Consider the following 26,731-nt stretch of genomic DNA (forward strand, 5'->3'; position numbering starts at 1 on the left):
AGCCCGAGCACCAGCCGGCCCTCGCAACAGCACGCGGGCCGCGCCGGCTCCCGCGCGCGGGCCGGGCTCACTGCAGGGCGTCGCTGCCCCGGGCCGTGGGTGCCCCCTAGTCCCCTCTCCGCAGGACCCACACAAGGTCAGGCAGCCGGCGCGGCGGCCCGGCCCAGCCCACTGCGCCGGGAAGGGGCCCGCACGCGGGCTGTGGCCGGACGTTGAGCGGCAGGCCGCCCGGGCACCCCCACCGGCCTCGGCGCCAGCGCGGGGCGCGCGGTCCACGCGGGGACGTTCCGAAAGCCCCGCGCGCAGCGGGGGCGGGGAGCCGGTCCCTCCCCCAGGGGAGTCGCGGGCGAGGGGCGCGCGGACGGGAGAGCGGCACGGCGCACGCGCACACGGCGCCCGCCCGCCCGCCCGCCCGCCCGCGCCGGGTCGGGAGGGGGCGTGGAAAGTTCCAGCGGCTTCCAGAGCCCGAGGCGGCGGGCGCGGCGGCGGCGGGGCCTGAGGGGCCGCGGAGCTCCGTGGGCCGCTCTCGCCGAGCCCTCAGGGCCGCCCCCGCACCGCCACCCCTGCCCCGCGTCCCGGGGGCCGCTCGCCGCGGGGAGCCGGCGGGGCGGGGCGGCCGCGGGGGAGGGGGCGTGGCGCGGGCGGGGCGGGGCGCGCGTCTGCGCAGCTGCCAGAGCCCTTAAGCCCGGGCTCGCGCGGTCCGAGCCCGCTTTCGGCCCGCACCTTCCGCCCGGCAGCCGCAGGTCCGCGCTCCGCCTCGGCGTCCCGGCCGCCGCGCCGCGCCGCGCCCGGGGATGCCCCGCTACGAGCTGGCTTTGGTCCTGAAAGCCATGCGGCGGGTAAGTGACCTTCCCCCGAGAACCGCCCTGCGCTGCGGGCGCCCCGCGGCCGCTAGGCCGCCGCCCCTCGCCCTTCCCGCAGGGCCGGGGGAGGCCGGGGCCGGGGCCGGGCGGGGGGCGGGCGTCCGCGCCGAGGGGCGCGTGTAGGCCCGCGGGCCAGGAGGCCTCGTGCGCGCGGGAGGCGGGGGTGTGCCCGCGTGGGCGAGGCGGCGGGGGGGTGTGCCTCGCGGGCAGCGGGCCGGGGGCCGGGGCAGGGCGGGCCGCGGGGCCCGTGGAAGGCCCCCGGGAGGACACGCGCCAGCGTCGGCCCCGCTCCCGTCGTCGCGAAGCTGCCTTGAGCCCGGCGCCGCCGCCGCCCGCCTGCGCCCCGCCTCCGCCGCCGCTCGCGCCTGCCGGCCGCCCGGAACCGTCCGCTCAATAAAAGCTCCCGCAGCGTGTCGCGCAGTTGCCCGGACCACGGCCGCCCCGCACCGCCCTCCCGTTAAAAACCTCGACTTCTCTTTTTCTGACTTCAGCGACGGTCCTGCTCCCGGTGCCCTTAGCCCAGGTTCATTCATCCAAGTTGCGACCTTTTTTGCGCCCTCCGGAAGGAGCTTTCCGCCCCTGCTTTTGATTGAGCTTGAGGGAGGGGACGGGAGGTTCGGAGGCGTGAAAAGCGCACCTGCAGCCCGTTCCCGCAGGTAACGGTGCGGCGAGGACGGCCCGCGGCCTGGAGGCAGCCCTTCGCCCCCCCGCCCCCCCCCGTGCGGGGGCAGGTGTCCCGCGAGCCGGCGCTGAAAGCCCCGTTCTTCCGTGAATTCGGTAACGTAGAGTGTGGTGTATGCTGTGTGATTTTTTTTTTTTTTTTTTCCCTCCTCTTTCCAGGTATAATAAAAAAATCACTACGCCTGAACTTTGGAAGCATAGCTTCCTACAGCGCTAGAGACCTGGGCACATTTTATGTTTGAATCACGTTTTGGGGCAATTTTGAGGAGCAGGTATTGCGAAGTTCGCTTGAACTTAAGCCTGGATCGTGGTCGAGGCTCTATGGAAACAGTAGCAAGCGCAGGGCGTTAGGAGATGGCTACATTCTTTGCACGCTGCAAGGCGGAGAGGACACCGCTGCCTCCTGATCAGGTCTGGCGAGCCTGGTGGCGCGTGCCACGGTGTCCCCAAGCTGGATACCCCAGAACTGGGGAGAAGCTCAGATGGTGGTGTTGAGCCCCTGGGGCCTTCCCCCCTTCTTGGCCCTCCGTCCCCCATACTTGGAGGCACTGCTTACAGAGAATAGAACAGTGAAAAACAGAGCACGTGATTGGAAAGGCAACATTTTTAACGACATGGGGATTGTTTAAGCCCTTCTAAATTTTACCTGTGCTTTTTAGGAGATACCATACGACCTGAGAAATGCGGTTATTGAAATTTCTTTTGTTTTACCTTGTTTTAAGGAGGAAACAGGTGATCACTGGAGAGTCAGGGTATGGGCATGTTCCATAAACCTTTGAAGTGAGAACTTGAGGCTCTTTGTATTTAGCATAGCTGCCAAGTGCATTGGTTAACATGCCTGCAAGTATATTAAATGTATTTCCTTTAGCAGGCTAATGTGTTTGTTCTTCTATCCAGTTTTTTTATTTTGTTTTGTATGCTATTGTATGTGGAGCATACATTTTTTTTTACACCCTGGTTTAGATAAAAACCACATGGTACAGTTTGGTTAAAATGGTAATTCAGTACCTTCCTTGAAATTCTCACAGGAGGGCTGTAGGGAAAAACCTTAACGCGCAATCAGGGTGAATGCCTCCCTGGAGGAGGAGGCCCCCCTGACCACTGATAGGACATTGTAACAATGTGAACTAGTGTTGAAGAGTTCCTTGACCTAAATAAAGTAAGATTGAACAACAACAAAAAACTTTTCATTTTTTTGTTTACAAAACATTTTTAAGTAAGTGGTAAATGTTAAACACAAAGACTTGCTGCTCCTGGACAATTTTGCTTTCAGTTTAGGAAAATAGAATTCTAAAATAGGATCAATATTTGGGGGAAAATGAATGGAAAAAGTTAACACTACGTTTATTTAATGCAGAATGCCACTGTAAGCTTGCACACCTTGGGAGGCCTGGGAAGGCTCCGTTTTAATCTGCAGCACTTTGTGATCCCGCCGTGGGAAGCCTATTGTAGCTCCTCCATTTGGAGCTGCATGTTTTTCGATTCTAAAATACCTCTTACAGCATACTGCTTTGACGTGATGGCTTATTCCCCACCACCCTTCCCCAGATCATGTATATGTCTTGGAGCTGAGGAAATAGGCTATGTTAGACAACTCTTAGAACGGAATTGGAAGTTGAGAGACTGGAGTTTTTCCAGCCTTGGATGCCCAGAGGTGCTTTTCTGTTTCTTTTCTGGGGTACTCTGTAGACCTGAAGAGCCTTCCTAGTCTCTTTGGGAGTGTATTACTCCTCTCCCCCATTGCTTTATTTCCTTTGACCCGTACTGGACTTCTTATACCTGAGTGTAAATATGAGAGTTTTTAAATGTAAAACGCAGACACTATGTTGAGGCTCTCACCACATCTCTCGTGTTGAAGACTCACAGTGTTGTAGCACAGTCACTTGTGGGGGTCCCCATTGAAAGATTTTAGGGCGTAGTACAGATAATGAGCTCTTATTGAAGCTGCAGTTGTGTCTGTCGGCCACGTAGAAGTTCCAATGCCGTCTTTCGCAGTCTCTGCTGCTGTTGCCCCTCCACCTTTGTGCATTCACGAGTGTAGAGACCAGCTCCACCCAAGGAGGAATTTATTTGCCGGTGCCATTTAGCTTAAATTTTATTTTAATGGGTGGATATAGAAGTGTCATTTCTACTTTCCCCCAACTTTTAATGTAGCATGAAGGGTGAGTAAAAGTGGGGCTACATTCTGAAACTGGACACAGTAAATAGTGGGTGTTGGGAAACAGGTCTTTGCTTAGACCAGTCTTAGACCATATTTATAGAGGAGCCTCCAAAAGAAAAAATTTGGAAAGTATTGTTATCCCTGTCTGTGTCAGATAGCATCGGAAGAGGCGTATTCAAGGGTGGAAGGAGGTAGCTACAGAGAAGAGCACAGGCCGCAGGTTCAGGGGTCTCAGTTCAGCGTGTGGAAGACCTTTTCTAACAACTGAAAAAGTGGGTGCCTGTGAGATGGCAAGTTCTCTCTCCAGCCCCGTCTGCTTGCAATGGGAACCTTCATGTAGACAGGAGGGGGTCATGTATTTGGTGGGTAATGTCTGAGAAAAGGGCCGATGTCCTTTGATTTCACTTTGAACTCAGCTTTTAAAGGGTGTTACTGTATTTAAGTTCAGCCACGTAAAAGACCGAGTTGCCAATACGTGGATGATAGAGCCACCTACTGTGCAGGGAACCTAGGGAACACTAAACTGTGGGCAGTTTTTACGCTGGGAATGGGTTCAGGAAGCGGGTTGTGAGGTGAAAGATCTATACAGAGCACTTCGTTCTCTGGCGGCTTAGTTTAGGAGCATTTCAATTACCATGTTTCGTTACATTTGCCCAGAGGTGGCATATTTGGAACTGTGTAAGCCCTGGGAAAATACTTTTTCCTGAGCCTTCTCAAGCTACCCGAATTTTTACATGAAGAATTAAAGGTTAATGGTTTAAGTAATAACTAGCTTAATTGCTAAATGAATGCATGTGTGCCCAGTAAAATAGCATTTATATACCCTCTGGTATATGTTTTTCTAGTAGGACTAAAAGAGCAGATACCTACTTTGGAAATCTTAAGTTCTTTAAAGTATTTCACAAGTTATGTTTAATATTCCTCATTTACTTTTAATGTTGAAAAGCAGATTATGTTTTAAATTTTAAGATAGCTCGTTGAAATAGTTTTTTGTAGACAGAGAGGTTTATGATATAATCTGAGCTTAATTCACCACCTGGGTGTTATAAGTCCCGAAGTCGAACTGTAGTGATATCCCAGTTCCAACAGCACATTTTCTCATTGTGTGGGGAAGAGTCACTTCTACTTTTCAGCTCAAGCCTTTTTGATTAGGAAAGGTGGCAAAAGTTTTGTATTTGTTCTAGAGTTGTATCCAAGTTCTGAAAGCAGTAACTACAAAATGTTTGCATTTTAGACACCTTTTGACTTGTAGGGTGCTAATGACCTCAAATGTGGGACTGGCCGAGCCTAGCTCACTGTAGCTTACTCGACTGGCAGCGTTCGATGGCTGGGAAATGGTGACATTTCTGCTCCCAGGTGGTGACAGACAAAAGTTCAGATGGAAACATCTTTGTTCTGGCCGTCAGACGGCTGGGTCAGTCTTTTTTCCTTCTCGTGGGCTTAGCATGTATCTTTAATAATCACCCTTTGTGTTTTGTCTGCTTGAAACCGGGCAACTTAAAATACTTATCCAGTAATGAGAAACTTGAGCTTTGTGGACAATGTTAACTTTCATTTGGTATTCAAGTTTTCTTGGGTTACAGCCTGTTGCTGCAGCGAGTGATTGAAGAAGGAATCCTGTTCCTGCCCCTGAGCTACGGCCGAGGTACAAGGAGTGGCTTGGGGGTAGGAGTCCTTCCTCACCAGCATGGTTTGTATTTGAGAAGAATGCCTGTCACCAGGTGACGTTCTGCGCTGATTTTTTTCCTTAATTGTTACTGATGACTCACACGTTCGGCACTGATGTTTATAGGTTTTTAAATCTAGGTATTTATATGCAGACTGCTATTGAGTCTTCTCACCTTTAGATTGTAAAATCGCATTAAAGAAAATGAAGAGTTTGAAGGAAATGAGGGACAGACTCTGAGGTAATGTTTGTTTTCACCGGTGCCTTTGCTGTAATTGTAGTACAAGTGTAAATTTTCTGTTCCAGACCAGGAGTCCCTCTTTTTAGGGAAAGGCGGTATTTTTAAGCAATGGATTATTCTCAACACATAGTTGTCTCTTGGAATCAGATTTAAGGAATTAATAAAAAAAATAAAATTTTTTTTAACCCTCACCTGAAGGTATGTTTTGTACTGATTTTAGAGAGAGAGGAAGGGGAACAGAGCAGGAGAGAAACATCCATCGGCTGCCTCCCATCGGCGCCCCAGCTGGGCATTGAACCTGAAACCCGGGTCCGTGACCTGACTGGGAATTGAACCTGTAACCGTTCGGTGTATGGGGAATGGCGCTCCAACCAACTGAGCCACCCCACCAGGGCAGGAATTAGTCAAATTTAAGAAAATCATTCAAATTTAATGAATGAATGGTAAGTTGTTAATTTATCTAAAGAAAAAATACCTTCATCGTTTTGGAAAGGAATAGTTACCCCAGTTCACTTATCCTTGTTGCTCTAATTTAGAGTAGGAGTTGGCAAACTGTGGCTCACAGGCCAAACCTAACAGGCTACCTGGGTTTGTATGGCCTGTGAGCTGAGAAAGGAGTTTTACATTTTTAAATAGTTGAGGGGGAAAAAATCAAAAGAATATTTTATGACGTGAAAATTATGTGAAATTTAAATGTCAGAGTTCATAAATACCAGTGTCCTGGAACATCACCCCGTTCATTTGTTTATATTTACTCTGGTCCTTTACAGAAATTTGCTGACCCTGATTGAGAGTGTACAGACACAGTTCAGCATTTCTCTTAGCTTCTTATGGTGCTGTTTCTGACATTTCTGCCTTGGTTCCTTTCTTTCCCTCCTCTGTATGTTCTGTGCCTTTGACCTTCATATGGATGACTTGCCTTTTTTGGTAACAAGCTAAGAATTCTGGTATTTTGTACTTTACCTGTGTTGGTCATAGCCTCCTGGATGTCCTCTGGGCACTGCAAACTCAATGTGGTTCAGATTTAATGAGTTATCAACCCCAAAACTTGTCCTACTTCTGGTTATGGGTTCTCTGTCTTCTGTCACCCGGGTGTGAACAAATCCCAGCCTTCGTGTTCCTGAGTCTCAATCCCGTACAGTCTCCTCTCTGTCCCACACAACCACCCGTTCTTGCTTGATTCTTGCTGTTTCTTAGCTGGTCTAACATGATGCTCAGGGGTTAACGCCTGTAAATATGCCCCTTGGGAGTGCGAAAAGATAGGTTCTTGAGATACTTTAAAAGGATTAAATTGAAATGAATTTTTAACAGGGCAGTGATACAAAGTATTGTATAGTGATGCCTTTCTGATTATTTCATTGCCTTCACTAATTGATTGTGTCCCTAATGCTAAGTTACAGCACACCTGTCTCTTTAAAAAGAGACATTCAGACAAACCCGGCCTCCAAGGCTGCCTCTGACTGGACTCCAGCCTTTTCCCCCAACTTCCTCTAAATGTCTCATTCTCTGTACCGAGGAAACAGAGCTGCTGCAGGTCCCATCAGTGCCATGCTCTCGCATTTTCTTGGCTGCTTGTGTCCGCTGCTTTTCTTGGAATGCCCTCCCTTTCCACGTTACCCCACCATCTCCATGAACACCCGCCTCAGTTCATTTTAAACGACTGCCAGAGACCTGCCCGTTGCAGTACACACTATAGCCTCTCCTTTGGACTTGCGTGGTGTTTTCTGTCTCCGCATGAATCGCCTCTTCCTTTGTATTACAGTTAATTGGTCACTGTTCCTTATTTCCTTTGCTAGATTATACATTCTTGAGGGTCAAGTCTGTTTCATCTCTGCCCTCTGCTCTGCACATCAGGTCCGTGCACACTTAGCTGCCTTACGGGGTTACTGGCACCTCTCGGACGGTGCTTGGGTGTGAGGCAGCCTGCTGACCTCCTGTGCTAGCGAGCGGCTTTCAAGCCAGTGCACTTTGCTTGCACTGGGCGAGTTATGTTTGCCGGAAGTTGTGTTGGCTTCTAACACTGTTTCATGGCAGGTGACCTTGTTTTTACAATTGAAATATCAACTGTTAAAGTGAGTGCAGACTTCCCCTCCCCCCCCTCTGAAAGCCAAGTTGGATTCTCTGGAAAGATTTGATAAAGGTGAGTCACTAAAATAATGGCTGTAGAATTAGATGTGGCTGCAATAAGTAAAAGTTGGAGATGAAGAATAAAGGTTGTCCAGGAGGACTCTGTATGTAGACTGCTTAACGAGGATTTCTTACTGAAAATGGAAATTGGAGGTGATGCATTTGTAGATGTGTAGACCAAGCAGAAGGAGCGTCGGTCTGCGAGGAACTTCACGTCGTTGCTCCCATTCTCCAGGTGCTTCGGCCCCGTAGTACAGTTGGCAAGTGAATGTACAAATATGTGTTAAACTTAAGTAAAATGTTTAAGGTACGTATGTATGATTTTTTTGATTTTCTGCTTCAACTTTAATCTCTTTTCCCCTATCACTTTTGGATATGAAAGCTTCTGGTTCAGTGAGTGCTCTGGTTTTTGTTATCCTAAATAAATAGAAGAACGTAAGGTCCTTAATGAAGATACTGCTTGTTGTGTTATGTTGGAGTAAACAACTGGCATGGGACCCAAGAAGGAGCTTTGGAGATGGGTCACGACCTGGCGCCTGCCTCCTAGGGATGTAGCCTGTTGGTAATAGGACGTTGGAGGCAGTAGGTGTTCAGTGTGTCGTTAAAGTTAGCTTTGTGATCTCAGGCAAGTTACTGAACTTTATTGCTTAGTTTTCCACTTATATGTTTTGATGAAGAGACTCCTAAAGATGAATTTCTTTTATGTAAGTTATTTTAATCAGAATCTGAGACTGAGTCAAACCAGGAATATAGTACGTAATACATGTTTGAATTAATGAACATGAGCCGTTCTACCTAATAGCTTGCATGCTAATTAAGCAAGGGCAAGCTTTTGCATCTCCATGATGTAGAATGTATGAGGGATCCCATGAACTCTACCAACTTAAAACGACCTCCATGTCAGACAGATGTGTGTCATTGATTCAACAGCCGCTGGCTGTTGCCGGGCACTGGGCTGGGACTCCTCATCCGGGCTTTGTGCTCAGCTCGTCTGCCCGCCTCGCCTTAAATAGCCAGCACTTAGTAAGACTTAAGTGTGGTTTTTAGGAGAGAAGGTTGGAAAACATGAAGAATAGGGGAAATCTAAAGAAAAGAGTTACACACTTTAGATAGGCTGAGTGCTCAGGTGACCAGAGGCAGTTGTGGGAGAAAAACAGTATTTTAACTTAGTGTTTGATTGCCAGCTGTACAACTGCTAAAGCTTTAAGGATGACCACTTTTCAGTAGAACCAACAGATGGAGCAGATGATAGAACCTGACTGATTTCTGCTGCTACATGGTATTTTCAGTTACTAGTTTACTTTTCACTTTTGATGCAGCAATGTATTAAAAAACTACATTTCACCTTTTAATTGGTGATTCTAAAAGATTTGCTTCATTTCTATTGGTACAGATTTTATTTTTTATCAAGGAATTAAAATAAAACAGTATTTTACTTTATAATGTTGCTGGAATATATATATTTCATTAACATGCTTAATTGATTTTTTTAGTAATTGTCTCGTAAGCCAGGAGTACCTGCGATTCAGAAAGCCCCAAATAAAACCTTTTACAAGAGAGTATGCATGTTTTGATACGTACTTTACTGTCATTCTTTCAAATCCAACTTTATTTCAGACTTAATTTGTGACTTTTTGTATCTGGTTATTTTACTCTGAAGCTGTGTAGTGGGATATTGGGTGGCATAGGGTATTGGGCACCGTGTGAAGCAGACTGAGAAGCGTGTATGAGTGTGTAATAGATGAAGCAAGTGTGACCAAGAAAAATAGCAATGCTCGTGACTTTTACATCATTGCGTTCTCCTTGGGAGATGGCAAAGTGAAGTGTAAATGTATTCATGAGTTAATAAAAGCTGTTTAACAAAGCTTCCTCAGGAATGGATTGTGTTGAAGTCTTTTTAACGATTGTATTTTAAACTGGGTAAGTATGAATGGATGTCATCAGTCTTAGATTACTTCGTCATAGTTTGGAGTGTTTTAGTTCAAGGCGGGCCTGTGGCCGGGGAAAGGGAGTGTGTGCGCTTGTGCTTCCTGATCCTCGGGTCTTGACCTGGGGGGTGAGCCTGGTCTGGCCAGCTCATCCTTTCCCACCCTGTTCCTAACCAGAACTTCAGATTTTACAAGAAATCTGATTTTTAAGATGTTGGCAACTAATTCAAAAATACATAAGCACCATGGACCAAATGAAATGTATTTGTTGGTTAGATATAGCTAGCATCTTATAATTTCTGATTAGATCATTGGTTTTAGGCGTTCTTTAAAACATCCTTTAAAACGTCCTTCACTGCTTTGAGCTCTGGAAGTATGATGTAGTGTGAACTGTCGGACTCCCCCTTTTTCTCTGGATGTCCAGGTGCTTATACCAACCTCTTTGAGGGGGGTAAAATTTTTTTGCTCAGGGTATGTCTATGAAGTTCACATTAGAGTATATGACCCCTGGTTTTAGAAAAGTATTACCGTGGGAAAAAGTTAGATGCTCTTCTGGACAGGGTGTAGAACCGGGGATGCCAACATACTTTTGGTTTTGACCAGACTTCGTGTTTTCATAGAATGGAAGCCAAGCTATTATTACCTTGACTGACTTTCCCATTTTGTCTTTCTCACTTTCCCACTCATTCCAGATACGTAACAGCAGATCACAAATAAAGAACTCAGGTCAGTTTGTTCATCCTACCTTTCCAAGTCCAGGTACATTGGTTTCTTCTGTCTCCTTGGCCCCCAATCATTTTTACTGCAATTGCAGTTCCCTAGTTAAGGGAACTCCTACCCACTTCAGTTAGAGGTTGGTGTGGACCAGAGTTTTAAAATGAAATTGCGGGAGAAAGCATGGACCTAACAGAACAAAGTCTTGACCTGGAACCCTCAGTGCTCATAAACTGGCGTTTGCCTACTTCTACCCCAGAATGAATTCTGGTTTTGTCCCTGTTTGGAGTTAAGTTTTTAAAGCATTCTCCGTGACCCCTATCCTGGCTGTTAAAGTGCTCTAGTTTGTCAGGTGAAGAATCCCAAGTACAGCCGTAGCAGCCGGATTGCTGTGGATGTGTATAGTCCAGTGTGGGGAAATGCTCATAGCCATCACTGGCTGCGCCTGGGTCTCACTCGGTGCCGGGAGGCGCCTTGTGTGGGAACCCCAGTGCAGCCTGCCTTCTGCCAGAAGGGTGGAGAACCAGATGCCTGCCCGTTCAGATGCCCTGTGTGCACATTATGAATATAAAACATCATTCAGTACTGCTTTAGATTCAGATTTAAAGGTGAGTTTCTGTTGTTGAGTAAAAAGCCAGATTTTGGGGTATGATCTTTGCCAGGCAGATGGTATAGGAAAGGTGTATTTAAGTGTCCTTTTTAAAAACCGCTTGAACCCGCTAGGTAAATATATGACTCAGTAGTAGGCTGTTTTGATGTTATTTTTTGGCTCGTGAACTGTTTATCTTCTGTTTTGTTAGCATTTATATGGGAAAGCAATTGTGTGAAGTATGCTGTCTTGATAACCTGAGGCACCACATTTCCGTCAGGGATGGTCTTAAGTCTGGAAGACTGATGGCACTGTTGGCCTCAGGAATGCCATTCTCACCTGTGGACTGACAGCGAGGAGTTTTTCCAAGTTCAGTGTAAGAAGATGAACGTGAAGAAAATATCATTTTCTTCCTAATATCATTTTCTTTATTAATTAGTTTATCTGATTAGGTTGGAATAATTGGAAGCTGTAATTTCAAGACCTATGTTTGATATCCATGAAAGAAGTTCTGATCCCATTTCTCTGTAATTTTATACCAACCTACTTGTCCTGTCTTTGAAATACAAGAAAAAATTTAGCTGTGTTTTGTAATCTACAATGCCATGCCTCAGTTTTATGTTCACTTCTTGGGTTCACTGCAGACCATAATTTCTACTAGCTCTCCCAAATACTGACAAAGTTACCCTATTAATGTGGAGTTATATTTTACTTCTTGAAAATCTTATAGTCCCTGAGCCTTGGGGAAAATTAGACAGTTTTAAAATTTTCCAACCTATGCTTGAAATATCCCAGTTTCAGGATCTTTTATTTATGACTTGGCCTCCTTGGAGGACTGAAATCTGGTCTGCCAGGAAGACTCTGCTGTTTACATTTTCTGGCCTCAGTCACATGGAAAAGCCAAAACTCTGGTATCTGTTCTAGGAATGGTTTTTCTAGGAACATGAAATTGGAACCAAGTAGGGTGAGAACAGAAGATGTGAAGGTGAACCACAAAGTTGACCTGGTTGGAGGTTCTGCCTCCATAAACCTTACAGCCTGTAAACCTGATTCCTGGTGCTGGTTTAAGCAGGGCTGTGTGTGTTCTGTCATCTGAAGGGTTAGATAGTGTGATCTTCGTTTTACAAACGAAAAAACAAGCAGAAAGGTGCCCAGGGTCACCCAGCAGCTCAGTAAGCGCCGAGCTGGAGCTGCCCTTGGATCGGGAGAGGCGCCCGCTGCGGGGCGGGCGGCGGCTCATAGCCGTGTGAGTGCCTGCCGGGTGCCAGCCTGGCGTGCGTTTGGGGACATGGGGTAACCTGTAAGCAAAGTTCCAGCTTTGGGGGAGGCCACGTTCTAGGAAGGGGACAAGCCAGCAGATGCTGTGAAGAGAAATGATAGGCTAAGGGGGCAGAAACTGGCACACTTCATTTTCATTGGAGGGCTTGGGTGAGGCAGCGGCCCGAGGGGGAGCGCGGGCACAGCCGTGCCGCGGGCGGGCGGGCCGAGCACATGCTGAGGCCGGGGGCGGCAGGCAGGCCTGGCTCTGCGTCCTCAGGGAGCCTCTCCTGAGAGGACCGCGGTGCGTGGTAATTGTCCAGCGCGGAATTTTCCCCACAGGACTTTCTTATCTAGTGACTTCCCTTGATTATGTTGCTGTGAGGTACATGTTTTTCCCATTTTACGTAAGAGTTGAGATGTAGACCTGGGCGTACGTAAAAGAAGACCGTTCAGGGAAACTCCGTCACCCTGCTTGACAGTGAATCAGCGTTTGCCAACCTTGCCTCACCTCCATCCCCCCTCCGTTTTTGCTGGATTATTTCATATTTTTTTAACTTTAAATATATAAACCTTTAGAAGAGTTGCGGGAACGGTCTGATGAACACCTATAGGCCTTTGCCTGGACCGCTAGTTGTTAGAATTACCCATCCGTCCTTTCTCACCCGCGTGCCTCCCCTGGCGCAGGGCCTCCGTCCTGACAGAACAGGCATCGCCCTGAGACTGGCACGGGTTCAGCGCTGTTACAAGGCGTTTGACTTACGGTCAAGTTTGTTGCTGTTCCGGTTCTTGGACCCAGGGTTCAGGGAAGGACCACGCCTGGCTGTTGAGCCTCCTTGGTCCAGAGCAGTCCTCACGCGGTTGTCAGTAATGACAGCCGCCCGCCGCCGAGTCTGCACCCACGGGGGCAGAAGCCCTCAGTCTGGATTTGTCTGGTTGCTTTCTCATCGGTGAGACCCTATGGGCAGGATTATTACAGGGGTGTGAGTGGATCAGACCAGGAGGCCTGTCGGTTTGTCCCGCTGCTGATTTTAGGGGGGACACCGTCAGGCTGCTCATGGCAAACACCTTTCCTCCTGTGGAAGGTGTGATTTGTGGAGTGGTAAACTTGAGGCAATATTGTTTTCTCCTCAGTCTTCCACTGGTTTTAGCATCTGCTGAGGATTCTGAATCAGTTATTGCTGGGTTGCTGTAAAGCAGATGCAGATATAGAATTTCACCTGTAAAGATTGAGTACGTGTCTGAAAGATCAGGCCTTTTTGAAAGAGCCATAGTGCCTTTACGCAGCCCCTAACGTCTAATCCACGTTCAGATTCCCCGCATGGTCTCGCTGTTTCTCCGCAGTTGGTTTGCTTGAATCTGAACCCAGACAAGGTCCAGACCGGTGGCTTATTAAGTGTTTTACTTGTACAGTCGAGCGCAAGGGAAGGACGTCTCGGTCAGTGACACTGCGCACACGACAGTGGGACACCAGGCAGCCTGGGTGTGTAGTGGCCCGGCCGTCCGGTGCGTAAGGGCCTCTCTGATGTGTGCCCGACGAGGCATTTCTCAGAACCTATCCTCACCCAGGCGCATGACTGGAATAGCTCCCCTCCCTTCCTCTCTTTGAATTTGGTTTTCCATTTCCTGGTGTTTATTGTTCTTCTGTTCTTGGTATTTTCTGTAAACTAGAAGGTAGAAAAATTTGATTAGATTCGGGTTGTGGTGTTTTGCAGGAGTGCATAAGCGCTTCTGGGTGCACCCTCCCATCAGGAGGCACCTAGGTCTTCCCTTAAGAGATAAGATTAATTGTTGATGGGTGCAGGCATTGTCATCTATCCATTCTAAAGCCCCCCCCCCAGTCAGCCTTTTATGTAAGCATAAAAGGTGGTAAGCATTGCCTAGGGCCATCAGTTTGTTAGGGGTCCAGAGGGTGGTGGTCTAATTGCATCGTTCCTTCTGTATTGATTAGCTAGAGTTTTTCTGACATGTTTATTTCTACTTGTTTATGTATATCTTCCTGGAGAGTGTTGAAAGAATATTCTTCACCTTGACTTCACAGAGCACGTTTCTGGATTCCCTTAGTGATCCTCTGGTGTCCTCAGTTTTATCACCTGTAAATTGGGGATAATTATCCTGTCTACCTCCTGGGATGTGTGTGAGGATTGAATGAGCTGATACCATGTAGTGTAAAAATGGTTCCTGGCACTAATGTTGGTAAATAATAGATATTATAGTAACCTTTTCTGTCTCCTGGGAACGTTTAACTCTTCAGATGTAGTGGAGAGGTAGAGAAGGGAGAGGTCTTCTTAAGTCAGCATCAGCAGGACGCTTGGACCTATGTAGAGTGGGCTGAAAGGAAGTCTACTTGCCCACACTGACCTGCCTTTCTGACTGCCTGGAAATGACCGCAGTATGGAAATAACCACCGTGTGAGGAAGGTCTGCACCTGTCATTGCTCACTGAGGTGGATGTGACAATTGCAGTGGAAATATCTGGAGCATGTTCTGAAGTGGAGCTAGTACAAGCGGGCCATCCATACGGTGGGTAGTTGGGCTGAGATGGCTCTAGATACAGATTTTACTGCATCACAGCCCATTGAGATTTTTATCTGAACAAGGGCATGCTTGCCTAGGTTGATGTGCCTCGTGGTCACTCCACACACCCTCGTTGGGGTGTTTGAGATTGCCCATCACTTTGGTGGGGGAGGAAGTGCTCTACTCCTTGGCCTCTCAATCTGCCATCTCTTATTGTTTTAAAACTTAGAAGCCCACTGTGGATGATAGTGTAGGGTCTTGGAAGTTTAAGACTGTTGGTCAGGTACTTAGTTGTTGGAATTTGACTGATTTATTGAACAAACATGTGAGCACTGGCTGTGTGATCCTGACACAGACCATGTAGGTGAACAACACAGACAAGGATCTGCCCTCACGGAGTTTACAGGCTGGCAGTGGGGAGACCAAACACAAGTGAGTTTTATAGCTAGAGGGTGTTGAGTGCTATGGAAAATACAGCAGGGCAAGGAGGAATCGAGGTGTCAGGTAAGTTACTTTTGAGCAAAGATTTAAAGAGGAGCAGGTCAGGTGAAATCTGGCTGTGCCCTGCGAGGAAGCAGCGGTGCCCAGGCCCTGAGGGGGGTTGGTACCGCATGCTTTGTGAATGAAGGGGCCATGGCTGCATGTAAGTCAGTGCCTGCAGTGGGCCGAGAGGCTGGGGCAGTTAGGACCTGGGTGCGAGCTGTGGAGATGGCAAGTGGCCTGGTCCTGGGTTTTTGAGGTGGAGCCAACAGGACTGATTGTGTGGGCTGGGGAGAGCGGGCAGGCCGAGCGAGGGCAGTTGGCACTCTGGCTTGAGCCGCTGTGAGCAGGGAGTTGCCATTCTCAGAGGGTGAAGGGGCACAGGTCAAATTAGTTATACTCCCAGGCGAAAGGACAGGTGGGCTCAAACACCTCATGCAGTGAGAACAGTGGTCCGTAGGTTTCACTGCGAGAGCTCTTCATCTGTGGCTCACGTACGCCAGTTCTTTTAACCTAATGTCTTAGAAGGCAGGGAAGGATGGGCCTGGATGGGTTCACATAGCCCCTGGTAGCAAAGTCAGGTGTAAAAGAGAGTTGGAGACTTAATTTTTTACTAAGAAAGAGAATGAAGGCCAAAGCCTTGGCCTTGAAGAGTGAGGACCTGGGTAAGCCCTGGTCTTCGAGCTAACTCGTCAAGGTTTTCTGCTCAATGTGTTTACTAACCTAAGAACCCAGTGCCTGGAACGACTTCTTGTTTTGAGCCTCTTTACTTTTCTCCATACGTATATCCATTTACATAGCATCGTACGTAAACACATGAGTAGAATTTTGTCCTCTGTGCTGTTTGTAGTCTATTTTGTTAACAGTGTCCTTTTCATTGAAGGTAGCAGTGTGTGGTGACTGAGGGCGGACGCTGCGTAGATGCAAGTGCCATTGCTGTCGTAAACACAGACACCCGCAGCTTATACGGCTCCTTGGTTCAGTTTTCTCACCTGTAAAGTGGTCATAATAACTGAATTGACCCATGACTGTTGTGAGGATTAAAGTGATGCACAAACACTGTAGGCCCAGCACCTACAAGGTGCCAGCTTAGGTCAGTAAGTGTCAGGTTTTAATTTTTCAGTCCCTTGTTGGTAACGGCTTTGATAACCAGTCTTTATGAGCAGGCAGTGCTGGGCCTCCTTGCTGACCGGCTGTTTCAAGCCAGAACTCACCGGTACAGCCCACTACTTTGGTCAGCAAGGTGTTTAAAATCACTTAAGTTATCTTGTGCCCGTCAGCAAGGAGTTGAATCCTTCCCGTTAGGAGTTAACGTAGACCTCGGTCATCGGGATCACGTGGAGCGCTGGCCGCGTGCTGTTGCTCTCCCAGTTCATCTCTCAGAGAAATAGGTTATTGGAGTTTGTCCCACATTCATGGTCCAGTGTCATCCACATGAAAGTAGCTTCAGAGTTGGCCCCACACCCACACGGTCTTCATTCTCTGAGACGTCTGTAAAAACAACAGGCCAAACACTGTAAGCCAGGCTTCTAACCTGATGGGAGCAGGTTTAAATGAGTGTATCTGGGGAATGTGTATTGTGTATGAAATGAGACACTATAAACGTTTTGTATAGTGTTGTCCTCAGTTCCATTTGTAATTTAAAATTGCCTGGAATTCGTATCAGTTGTATCAGGGACATTCATTTTGCTTTAGTGCCACTGATAGACCACTGTCGTGTCCATGCTCTAATTTTTAAAGTGAGGGAAGGTTGAGGAAGGTCCTGTCTAAGTGCGTAATACTCTGTCCCAGGCACCGCTCCTCTGTTCCACTAGTGGGATTTGCTTTACTGGATCTTGAAGCAAGATTACAAAAGTGAAACGTAAAAAGCCTGTAAGTAGAATTTTATATAGGATTAATTTTTGGGGGTATTTTACTTGAATAAGTTGGTGTAAATAGGAACTGATAGTTAGTGAGGTGGCTGGGAGCCTCTTCAGATATTTGTGAGGGAGCTGTATCTGCAAGACACCAGTTTATCTAGTTCTTTTATCTGTGGTGAGGACCCTGGTGTGCCTGGGGTCTAGTTGACAGTTTAATTTGAAAGAAGCCAGTATTGTCCCTTCTAGTTTTTACAAGTTGAAGGTGAAGTGACATTAATTGAGCACCTGCCTGCTGTACGGGGCAGCGTTGTGTCCCCTCCGCATGGTAGCTGTTCCGTGTTGAACCGTCAGGAGCTAGGCGGTGGTTCTGTTTTACAGGCGAGACAGTTGAGGCCCACACATTGTTACTGCCTAAAATCCCGCAGTCAGGCGGTGACAGAGCCTGGACCCCCAGCCCTTCAGGGCTCATCTGCTTTCTTGACCATGCCAGCTACTCTCATAAATTTTCAGAAATGCTCTATAGCCCTTAAATTACTGGCTGGTAAAGTGAATATTTTTCATTGGATCAGAAGGTGAGCAGGACTTCGCAAGCCTGTTTTTGACAGAGCTGCTTTGGACCTGCTCAGATTGTCCTTTGAGTGTGTATAGTTTTTAAATCACCTCCAGAGCTAAAAATGCTATTGTTTGGTCACTTTTAGGGTCACTGTTAGCCCAAGTGCCTCGATGGAGTTGTTATGACCTGGATCCCTGATGGCTTTAGGTGTTTTTTTGTTCTCTGGTTTTTAAGACAGACTTTCTTTGTAGAGCAGGAGTGGGGAACCTTTTTTCTGCCAAGGCCATTTGGATATTTATAACATCATTCACGGGCCATAACAAAATTATTAACTTAAAAATTAGCTATGAAAAAGCTCCTAGATTTACTGAATTTCAAGTCCCACCTGCAGTTGCCTTGTAAGGGCCAGACCAGATGATTTCGTGGGCCAGGCGGTCCTCTCCTGTGTTGTAGGGAGTGGCCATACGTCCTGGATTTTATACATGGTCCCAGAATAGTACCCTAGTTTGGAAGATAAATTAAATGGTTGACCTAGATATTAGAAGAAAGATGTTGGATTTGGTCATTGTTACTAATTATAATTTGGCTGTATTACCGGAAGGAATTTAATAGGTGATTTAAATTTGGTCTTACCTGTTTTCCCCTTCCAGTTGTTCAGACATAGCAAATGTGTATTTCTCTGTTTGGATTAATTCTTCAGTTGTAATTTAATTCATGCGAGTATCTGAAAGGGTACCAAAGTTGTATTCTAATTTTGTGGAAAATTATCAGTAAAACATTACTTCCTGGGAAGGAAGCCTTTGAGAGTGGGAGACAGGTCTGCTGTTTCAAAACACCTCTCTGTTCAGTATTTGGCTAAGTTTGTTCTGTCCATTGCCACTAGGGGACCGTTCTTTATACATTCAACAGATATTACTCTCACTATAGAAATAGTTTCCTCAAAAATGTACTGCCAAGGAACCAGTACTTAGTACTATACCCATTGCCCCACATTCCTCACTGGAGATTTACTTGAACTGTGAACCAGTTTAATCCTAGAAATAAAAAACAAGTAAAAAGCTTCATTTTAGCTGAAGGAAAACAATTTTCCATGTTTATTGTTTCTAAAAATAAAGGAACCCTGGATAGGGTTCATTTTATAGTCAGCCCTCCATAGGTTTTGCCTTCCCAGATTCAACCAAATGCAGAAAATATTTGGGGGAGAAAAAGTTCCTGGAAAGTTTCAAAAGCAAAACTTCAGTTTGCGATGCCCTGAGCACTAGGCTGACTCCACGTGAACGGAGTGACCTGTGGCCTCTGTGCAAAAGTAGCTCGTATGCAAGTAGCCCCTCACTTTAATATAGAAGCAGTCCCCCACCTCCATAGCTAGGCACAGCTGTTTTGTTGTAGAAATGTTTGCTGCTTTAAAAAGAAGGGAAAAAATATGTAAAACTTACATTGTATTTTTTATCTGGAGCCATTTTTAAGGAACGCACACTGTATCTCCTAAAGGTCTGAAGTTCAGCATGTGAACTATCACAATATTCTGTTTTTCTATGAACTAAATTGACCTATTTTTGGGTTGTTTTGTTTTGTTTTCCCTTTTTCAGTCTTTACCAGGTGCTGGTCTCTGGTGTTTTTTGTTTAAATTGGAAAAATCTTAACCCTTCCCACAGACCAGCATGGTGCCCAGCCGGGCCTGTCGGCAGTGGCTTCTGAAGAGCGTGAGGAAGACCAGGCGGGAAGCGCTAAGCAGCCCTGGCTGGCCCTGCCGCCCCCGCCCCGGGCAGCGCGGCTCCTCAGAGAAGCGAGGGGAGACCAGCGCCCCCTCACTCGGGGAGCCCGCGACCCCGGGAAGCAGGCGGCGAGGCGTCTGGCTGGACAGGCCGCTTGGCGGGAACAGTCCTGGTGCCAGCAGAGCTTCATGGGGGCAGGAAAGCAGGGGCTCGGCTCGTTCACTCCCAACAGCTGCCGGCGCAGGGGCTGCTACGAGACATCCCACCCAGCGCCCTCCAGACAGAAACCACCCGGGCGTTGGTTCCTTCTTGGAAACACAGGGTCTCCTGCCACCACCCTGAGAAGAGTGACAGCTGAAAGGCCCTCTGAGCAGGGAGCGAGGTTCTCTGTGAGTTGAAACACAGGCCGAGGTACAGCCCGGATGTGAAGGCAGGTTTCCTAACTGCCAGCAGCAGTTCTCATTGTAATTAGGGACCTGACCCTCACCCTGAGGCACCCTTCTAAATAACTAATGCTTATTGGTCATCTGATTAGACTCTATTAAAAATTAGGTGGTTCTTTCTAAAATATGCCCAAGTATTTTTTTTAAGAAACAAATTTTTTGGGAGGTGGGGGGGGTAGTAGTCAAAGAAATCTGACCACCTTCAGGATTTTGGCAAGTATGAAGTGATACAAATCCCAGCTTTTAGTGCTCTTTCAGCTTTTGTTGATGGCAGTTTTATTTATGACAGTCATTCACTATTGACACTGACTTTTAGGAGGAAGGATTTTTATCATTTTTCTTCGTATAATTATTGTAGTGTTTTGTGCTTAAAAAAGGCGTGAGGATGGGATCAAGGCATTTCGGTCTGGCAGCTTTATGAATCAGACCTGTTACCTAATTCGGCATCTGGCGTGAGGCAGTATTTCCAGCTTCTTCCCTAGCCAGTGAAAGGTGTGTGTTTTAGTTTTTAGTACTATGGTCTGTTTTGAACAGTTTTGAAAAGAGGTAGTTTTAGTATCATTTATAGGACTTAGTTTGCTCTTGATTTTTAAGGAAGACGCCTAGATTTGTCACAAAGCATGTGCTTTGTCAGGCGTAGAACATTTCACTCTGAGTTTGCCTTAGCATGGGGAAGCCATTGTTTGAATAACAATGTTTTTCATGTTGCTCTGTCGGCTACAATGATAATTAACTTGGAAGAATCAGAATTTGTCTCTTTTCCAGGAGAAAAACCATCAGATTCATACACCTGATTTGAAGTAAATGTAAATGTGTTTGCAGAGTGATTTCCTTAATCCAGGCTGAAAAATACCTGATTCTCTGACTGAAGATGATTTATGTCTAATGGTTGATAAATGTCTGTTTTGTTGAGATTTGGAAGATACAATAAAAATGAAATTATTTTCCAGTCTTCCAGAAAACTCTCTCCTGCTCCCTCCTCTCCTTGCTTTCTCTACTTTTCAACAGGAAGCATTAAAAGAAAAAAATTCTCAACAACATCAAACCTGCAGCCCTTTTACCCGCTCAGAGTCTCTTGAACTTTTTTTTTTTAAATCGGTGTCTTCTATCAGAAGAATAAAATTTTAGGGTTGTTTTATAAATTTTATGTTCCTGCTTTGTGTGTGTGTCGAATGTCTTTTTTCCCTTTAGGGCAGGTGTCATCTCACAATTTCTGGGTTCCTGTATGGTAATTAGCACAGATGTACACTTTCAGTAGGAATCTAGGAAATTTTACAGCATTAGGTTTGCACAGATAAGCAGTCCTTGGTTTTCTGTTTGGGGTAGATGGTAACACCCAGGAAGAACCACCTGTCCCCTCCAGAAACTTAACTGGCTGTCATGTTACTCATGGGATCCACAGTATTTGAAGATTCGTTTGGTGCTCTTTATGAATAATTAGTGCTTTTTTCCCTTTTTAAGGTGCTTTCAGATCTTGGTGCCTGTTCCAGTCTGAGACACCACAGTAAGAAAGAAGGGGCAAGGCCACGGTAGACAGTTAATTGCTAGAGAAGTTAGGCCATTTAATTACGAGGTTGATGAATTTTTGTTCTTAGCTCAAAATGATAAATATTTTCACTGACTCTCAGTATCAGCTGTGATAGTATAGATTGCTTTTTCCTGGTGAAACAAAGTATATTTTAAAAGTTGTGTCTTTTTATAAAGAATGTCTTGTCGCGCCGTTTGCTAGACTGAACGTGTCCTCAACGCTTGGTGAGACCTTCCTCTAATTCAATCTTTGTCTTTTGTCTTTGCTGCCTTGCAGGGTTGGTACAGTAGGCTTCACTAGACTTAGCTGCAACTCAGAATTTCTCCTCCAGCACCTGAGTAAATGCTGATGGTCTTGTGGAGAGTGGATTAAGAGTACGAGCTAAGTTCTCAATCCCAATTAAGAAGCGGAGGAAAATTTAAACTGTCTCCTTCAAAGTTTATCACAACCACCACCATCAAGACAGCAAACCAAAGGACAAAGACTTTGACCTGCTCTGTTGCTCTGTGTAGTCCAGTTCACGTATGGTGTACAGACTTGGCTGGGTTACTAATGAGTAAATAAAAAGCTGGACGCTTCTGTCATTGGACACCTTTATTCACAAAGTTACCAAAATGAGGGCTGTACTGGAGACGGCAGACATTGCCATAGTGGCCCTGTATTTTATCCTGGTCCTATGCATTGGTTTCTTTGCCATGTGGAAATCTAATAGAAGCACCGTGAGCGGATACTTCCTGGCCGGGCGCTCTATGAACTGGGTAGCGGTTGGTGCCTCTCTGTTTGTGAGCAACATTGGGAGTGAGCACTTCATTGGGCTGGCGGGATCTGGAGCTGCCAGTGGATTTGCAGTAGGTGCGTGGGAATTCAATGCCTTACTGCTTTTGCAACTTCTGGGATGGGTTTTCATCCCGATTTACATCCGGTCAGGGGTGTATACCATGCCTGAATACTTGTCCAAGCGATTTGGTGGCCATAGGATTCAGGTCTATTTTGCAGCCTTGTCTCTGATTCTCTATATCTTCACCAAGCTCTCGGTGGATCTGTATTCAGGTGCCCTCTTTATCCAGGAGTCTTTGGGTTGGAACCTCTATGTGTCTGTCATCCTGCTCATTGGCATGACCGCCTTGCTGACCGTCACCGGAGGCCTTGTTGCAGTGATCTACACAGACACCCTGCAGGCTCTGCTCATGATCGTTGGGGCCCTCACGCTTATGATCATCAGCATGATGGAGGTTGGCGGGTTTGAGGAAGTTAAGAGAAGGTACATGTTGGCCTCGCCCAATGTCACTTCCATCTTGCTGACGTACAACCTTTCCAACACAAACTCTTGTAATGTCCACCCTAAGAAGGATGCGCTGAAAATGTTGCGGAGCCCAACGGATGAGGATGTGCCTTGGCCCGGGTTCGTCCTCGGGCAGACGCCGGCGTCAGTGTGGTACTGGTGCGCCGACCAAGTCATCGTGCAGAGGGTGCTGGCCGCCAAGAACATTGCGCACGCCAAGGGCTCCACTCTGATGGCTGGCTTCTTGAAGCTTCTGCCGATGTTTATCATTGTGGTCCCGGGCATGATTTCCAGGATACTGTTCGCCGACGATATAGCTTGCATCAACCCTGAGCACTGCGTGCAGGTGTGTGGAAGCAGAGCCGGGTGTTCTAACATCGCCTACCCGCGCCTGGTGATGCAGCTGGTTCCCGTGGGCCTCCGTGGCCTGATGATGGCCGTGATGATCGCAGCTCTGATGAGCGACCTGGACTCTATCTTTAACAGTGCCAGCACCATATTTACCCTCGATGTGTACAAGCTCATCCGCAAGAGTGCAAGCTCCCGGGAGCTGATGATTGTGGGGAGGATATTTGTGGCTTTCATGGTGGTGATCAGCATTGCGTGGGTGCCAATCATCGTGGAGATGCAAGGGGGCCAGATGTACCTTTACATTCAAGAGGTAGCAGATTACCTGACGCCCCCCGTTGCGGCCCTGTTCCTTCTGGCAATTTTCTGGAAGCGCTGCAATGAACAAGGGGCTTTTTATGGCGGAGTGGCTGGCTTTGTTCTTGGAGCAGTTCGTTTGACACTAGCCTTTGCCTACCGGGCCCCAGAATGTGACCAACCTGACGACAGGCCAGGCTTCATCAAAGACATTCATTACATGTATGTGGCCACAGCACTGTTTTGGGTCACAGGACTTATTACTGTAATTGTTAGCCTTCTCACGCCACCTCCCGCGAAGGAACAGATTCGTACCACCACCTTTTGGTCTAAGAAGACCGTGGTAGTGGAGGAAGGCTGCTCACAGAAAGATGAACCCTACAAAATGCAGGAGAAGAGCATCCTGAGATGCAGTGAGAATAGTGAGGCCGTCAACCACGTCATTCCCAATGGGAAATCTGAAGAGAGCATTAAGGGCCTTCAGCCTGAAGATGTTAATCTCTTGGTGACCTGCAGAGAGGAGGGCAACCCAGTGGCTTCCTTAGGTCATTCAGAGGCAGAAACACCAGTAGACGCTTATTCCAATGGGCAAGCAGCGCTCATGGGTGAGAAGGAGAGAAAGAAAGAAACCGAGGACGGAAGCCGGTGCTGGCAGTTAATAGATTGGTTTTGTGGCTTTAAGAGTAAGAGCCTCAGCAAGAGGAGCCTCAGAGACCTGATGGAGGAAGAAGCCGTCTGCTTGCAGATGCTGGAGGAGCCTCCCCAAGTGAGACTGATACTGAACATTGGGCTTGTTGCCGTGTGTTCACTTGGAATTTTCATGTTTGTTTATTTCTCCTTATGAGCTTTTAAGGATATGATGAGACACTAACTTAAGAAAATACTGGTCTTTGAAAAAAAACTTACGTAACCGTTGCATCTCTCAGGCATTGTTTACGCTGTAGGTTTTAGCCAAATTTTACTTAGCAGAACATCATCTGTTTGCAAGACTTTATTTTCCCAGAGACGGATGAAAGTAAATTTTCAACCTAAATGAAGCAAAACTTGTTTAATAGACTGAATTGTGCAAATGTGGTTTAAAATTTTTCATACCAAAGTAAGACCAATTATTCTCATAGAACATGTAGAGCAGATATATGCTGAGATACCACAAAAAAGTGTACTGTTGGCACTGCCAGGTCCTGGTCGATCTTCCTAACCTGAAGCAGAAGACTTTCTCATTTCAGAGTTTTTTTCTGTCTCTGTAATCCCTACTACCATTTAAAAAAACTGAATTTGTAGACATTGTATAATCAATTATGTACTGAAAATCTAACTAATGTGCTAGTGAGGTACTTGTTTCAGGACAAGTTAGTTAGTTGCCAGGTTCGTTGCTTGAGCATGAGCCTGTGGATTCTGATGGCCGGGAGAAAGGAAGACTGTCTTGTAGCTGTTCTCGCACCACCAGCATATGCAATGTTGGGGGAAAGTGTTCCCGTTCCTTTCTTCCTGCTTTGAAGTTTCAGTGCACCGTACTCAAATGAGCACCAAATCCGTCCTGATAAAGTTATGTGTCATGATTGTCTTGTTAATGATTGTGGGGGAGAACATTGCTGATGATCTCCACATGCATTGACTAAATTAAGGTGGTTTATTTTGTCTGGGAATCACACAGGCCCTATGCATTGTTGGATCAACTTATGCTAAACAGGTGGTTGCTTATACTCCACTAGTTCTCTAGATGTGTTCTTGTCATTTGGAAACATTCTTTATTAGCCAGTTGCCTTCCCAAGTAGATCCAGTTGGAAGATAGTCCAGAAATTGGAAGAAAAGTGGACACTGCTTTTGTGCTGGGTTGCCCTGCTGGATTAGATCATGATATATCAAACTTGCGTTTTTAGAGGGAAAATTTAATTCTGAGATCATATTGTATCCTTGATAAGTCTTTTTCTTGATATACCTTTTCAAAAGACTTACCATCTGTACCCAGCCTCTACATTTTTGCTTAAAAAGTTAAGTGACTCACAGCATGAGGATGTTTGAATGCAAACTGGCAGTCAGTAACAGAAAGCTCAGCATGCTTTGCTGTGGGTGGATTGCCAGTGTGTCCTTATAGAATGGAGATAGCATGTGCGAGAGGTGCCACGAGCAGGAGCTCTGGGTTTAGCAGCGTGTTTTCTGGAGGATGTTGCAGGACTTGTGCGGTTATAGGACCCCTTATCTTGACATGGCCTGGTACACAGTTGCAGCCTTCGTAGATGGGAGTCTACGTTCCCGGGCTGACCCCCCTCGCGAGGACAAGGGTTCTGCAGAGGATGTTAGAGGGAAGCTCTGCAGATGATGTAGTTCTGTGTCTGTGCGCAGCACCCTTTTTCCAGCTCCATGACAGATGAAGGAAACTAATTGTGTATCTGCTTTCTTTGACTTTTCTGTACTCTCTGATACTTTTTAAATTGCATGATTTTATTAAGCTTATATTCTTTAGGGAAAATTATTACTTTTTTAGGTACTTTTGTAGATTTTGAATAAAAACTCAGTCCTAATGACTTTGAATTTTTTGTACTCTCTAAACCAGTTTCATTAATGATGGACTTGATTAGTTTAAAGTTGATTTAAAAATTACCGGGTAGCTTAATGTCTTCCCTTCTCCAGGCGGCTTCCAGATGGACTGAGTCTGTAGATGAAAAAATAACTTGCGTGAATAGCATGGTTTTTGAGAGTTTACAGTGCCTTGTAGAATTTTTTTCTCAGTTTCATTGTTACGGTTTATGAGTTGGGGGCCAAATAAATTGGGACCCTCCTTCCTTCCCTTATATGGAGGCTGAGGCTGTGACATGTCCAAGGTTGCAAAGTCACTGGGAAGAACAATCAGGTGTCCATACAACCAGGTTTGTTTATGGTTTGTCCTTTACTGAAAGAACTGTTCCTCTTTTGAGACAACCTTTTGGTATTTGGGGAAATAATAGGATCTTAGATTTTCAAATTGGCATTCAGTCGTAGGAACTAAATTTTCTTTGACCACACTGCTGTGTCTCTCAGCAGTGAGGATTGCCGTGCTGGCTGGGCAGCCTTCTCACCCTTTTTACTTACAGCGTCAGTGAGTAGGTGGTGTTTATGTAGATTCCCCCACCCCTTTATTTTGAGTCCTCATAGTTTGAAGTATTAGGGTCCCCCCACCTTCTCTCTGCTGTCGTCTTAGTATAATATGGAAAATGCTTCATCTTGTGTCTATTTGTGTGTATATAGCAGTAGGTCAAGTTTATAGTACTAATGCCTGTAAATAAGGAATGACTATTAGCATATCCATGAGGATTGTTTATTCTTAGCAGTGTAAACATCACTTTATTTAGACTGAAGTCCCTGAAGCTTGTCCTTGTTGCTTCTCAGCAGTAGATAATGTGCTTGAAAGGATGTGAATTGCTGACAGCAGCTTCATTTCAGGGGTTCATTCTTCGGTCTAGATTTCATTAGAATGGATGTTCATGGAATGATATGTGGTCTCTT

At 46.5% G+C, this 26,731-nt stretch overlaps 2 protein-coding genes across 2 annotated transcripts in view; both read left to right on the top strand.

The window, feature by feature from the left end:
- The first annotated feature begins 724 nt into the window (after positions 1-724).
- MRPS6 (mitochondrial ribosomal protein S6) overlaps positions 725-26,731 on the top strand; it is a 62,152-nt gene continuing 36,145 nt past the window's right edge. The window contains exon 1 of the mRNA XM_087818468.1: positions 725-839. Coding sequence (XP_087674594.1) covers positions 795-839 — 45 coding nt within the window. The 5' untranslated portion in view covers positions 725-794. The remainder of the gene's footprint in view (positions 840-26,731) is intronic.
- SLC5A3 (solute carrier family 5 member 3) lies at positions 737-25,747 on the top strand. Its single transcript, XM_087818466.1, has 2 exons — positions 737-839; positions 21,598-25,747. The coding sequence occupies exon 2, from the start codon at positions 21,936-21,938 to the stop codon at positions 24,090-24,092; it is 2,157 nt and encodes a 718-aa protein (XP_087674592.1). The 5' UTR covers positions 737-839; positions 21,598-21,935; the 3' UTR covers positions 24,093-25,747.

The sequence above is a fragment of the Miniopterus natalensis genome, chromosome 6 (genome assembly GCF_054644295.1).
Source record: "Miniopterus natalensis isolate mMinNat1 chromosome 6, mMinNat1.hap1, whole genome shotgun sequence".
Taxonomy (NCBI): domain Eukaryota; kingdom Metazoa; phylum Chordata; class Mammalia; order Chiroptera; family Miniopteridae; genus Miniopterus; species Miniopterus natalensis.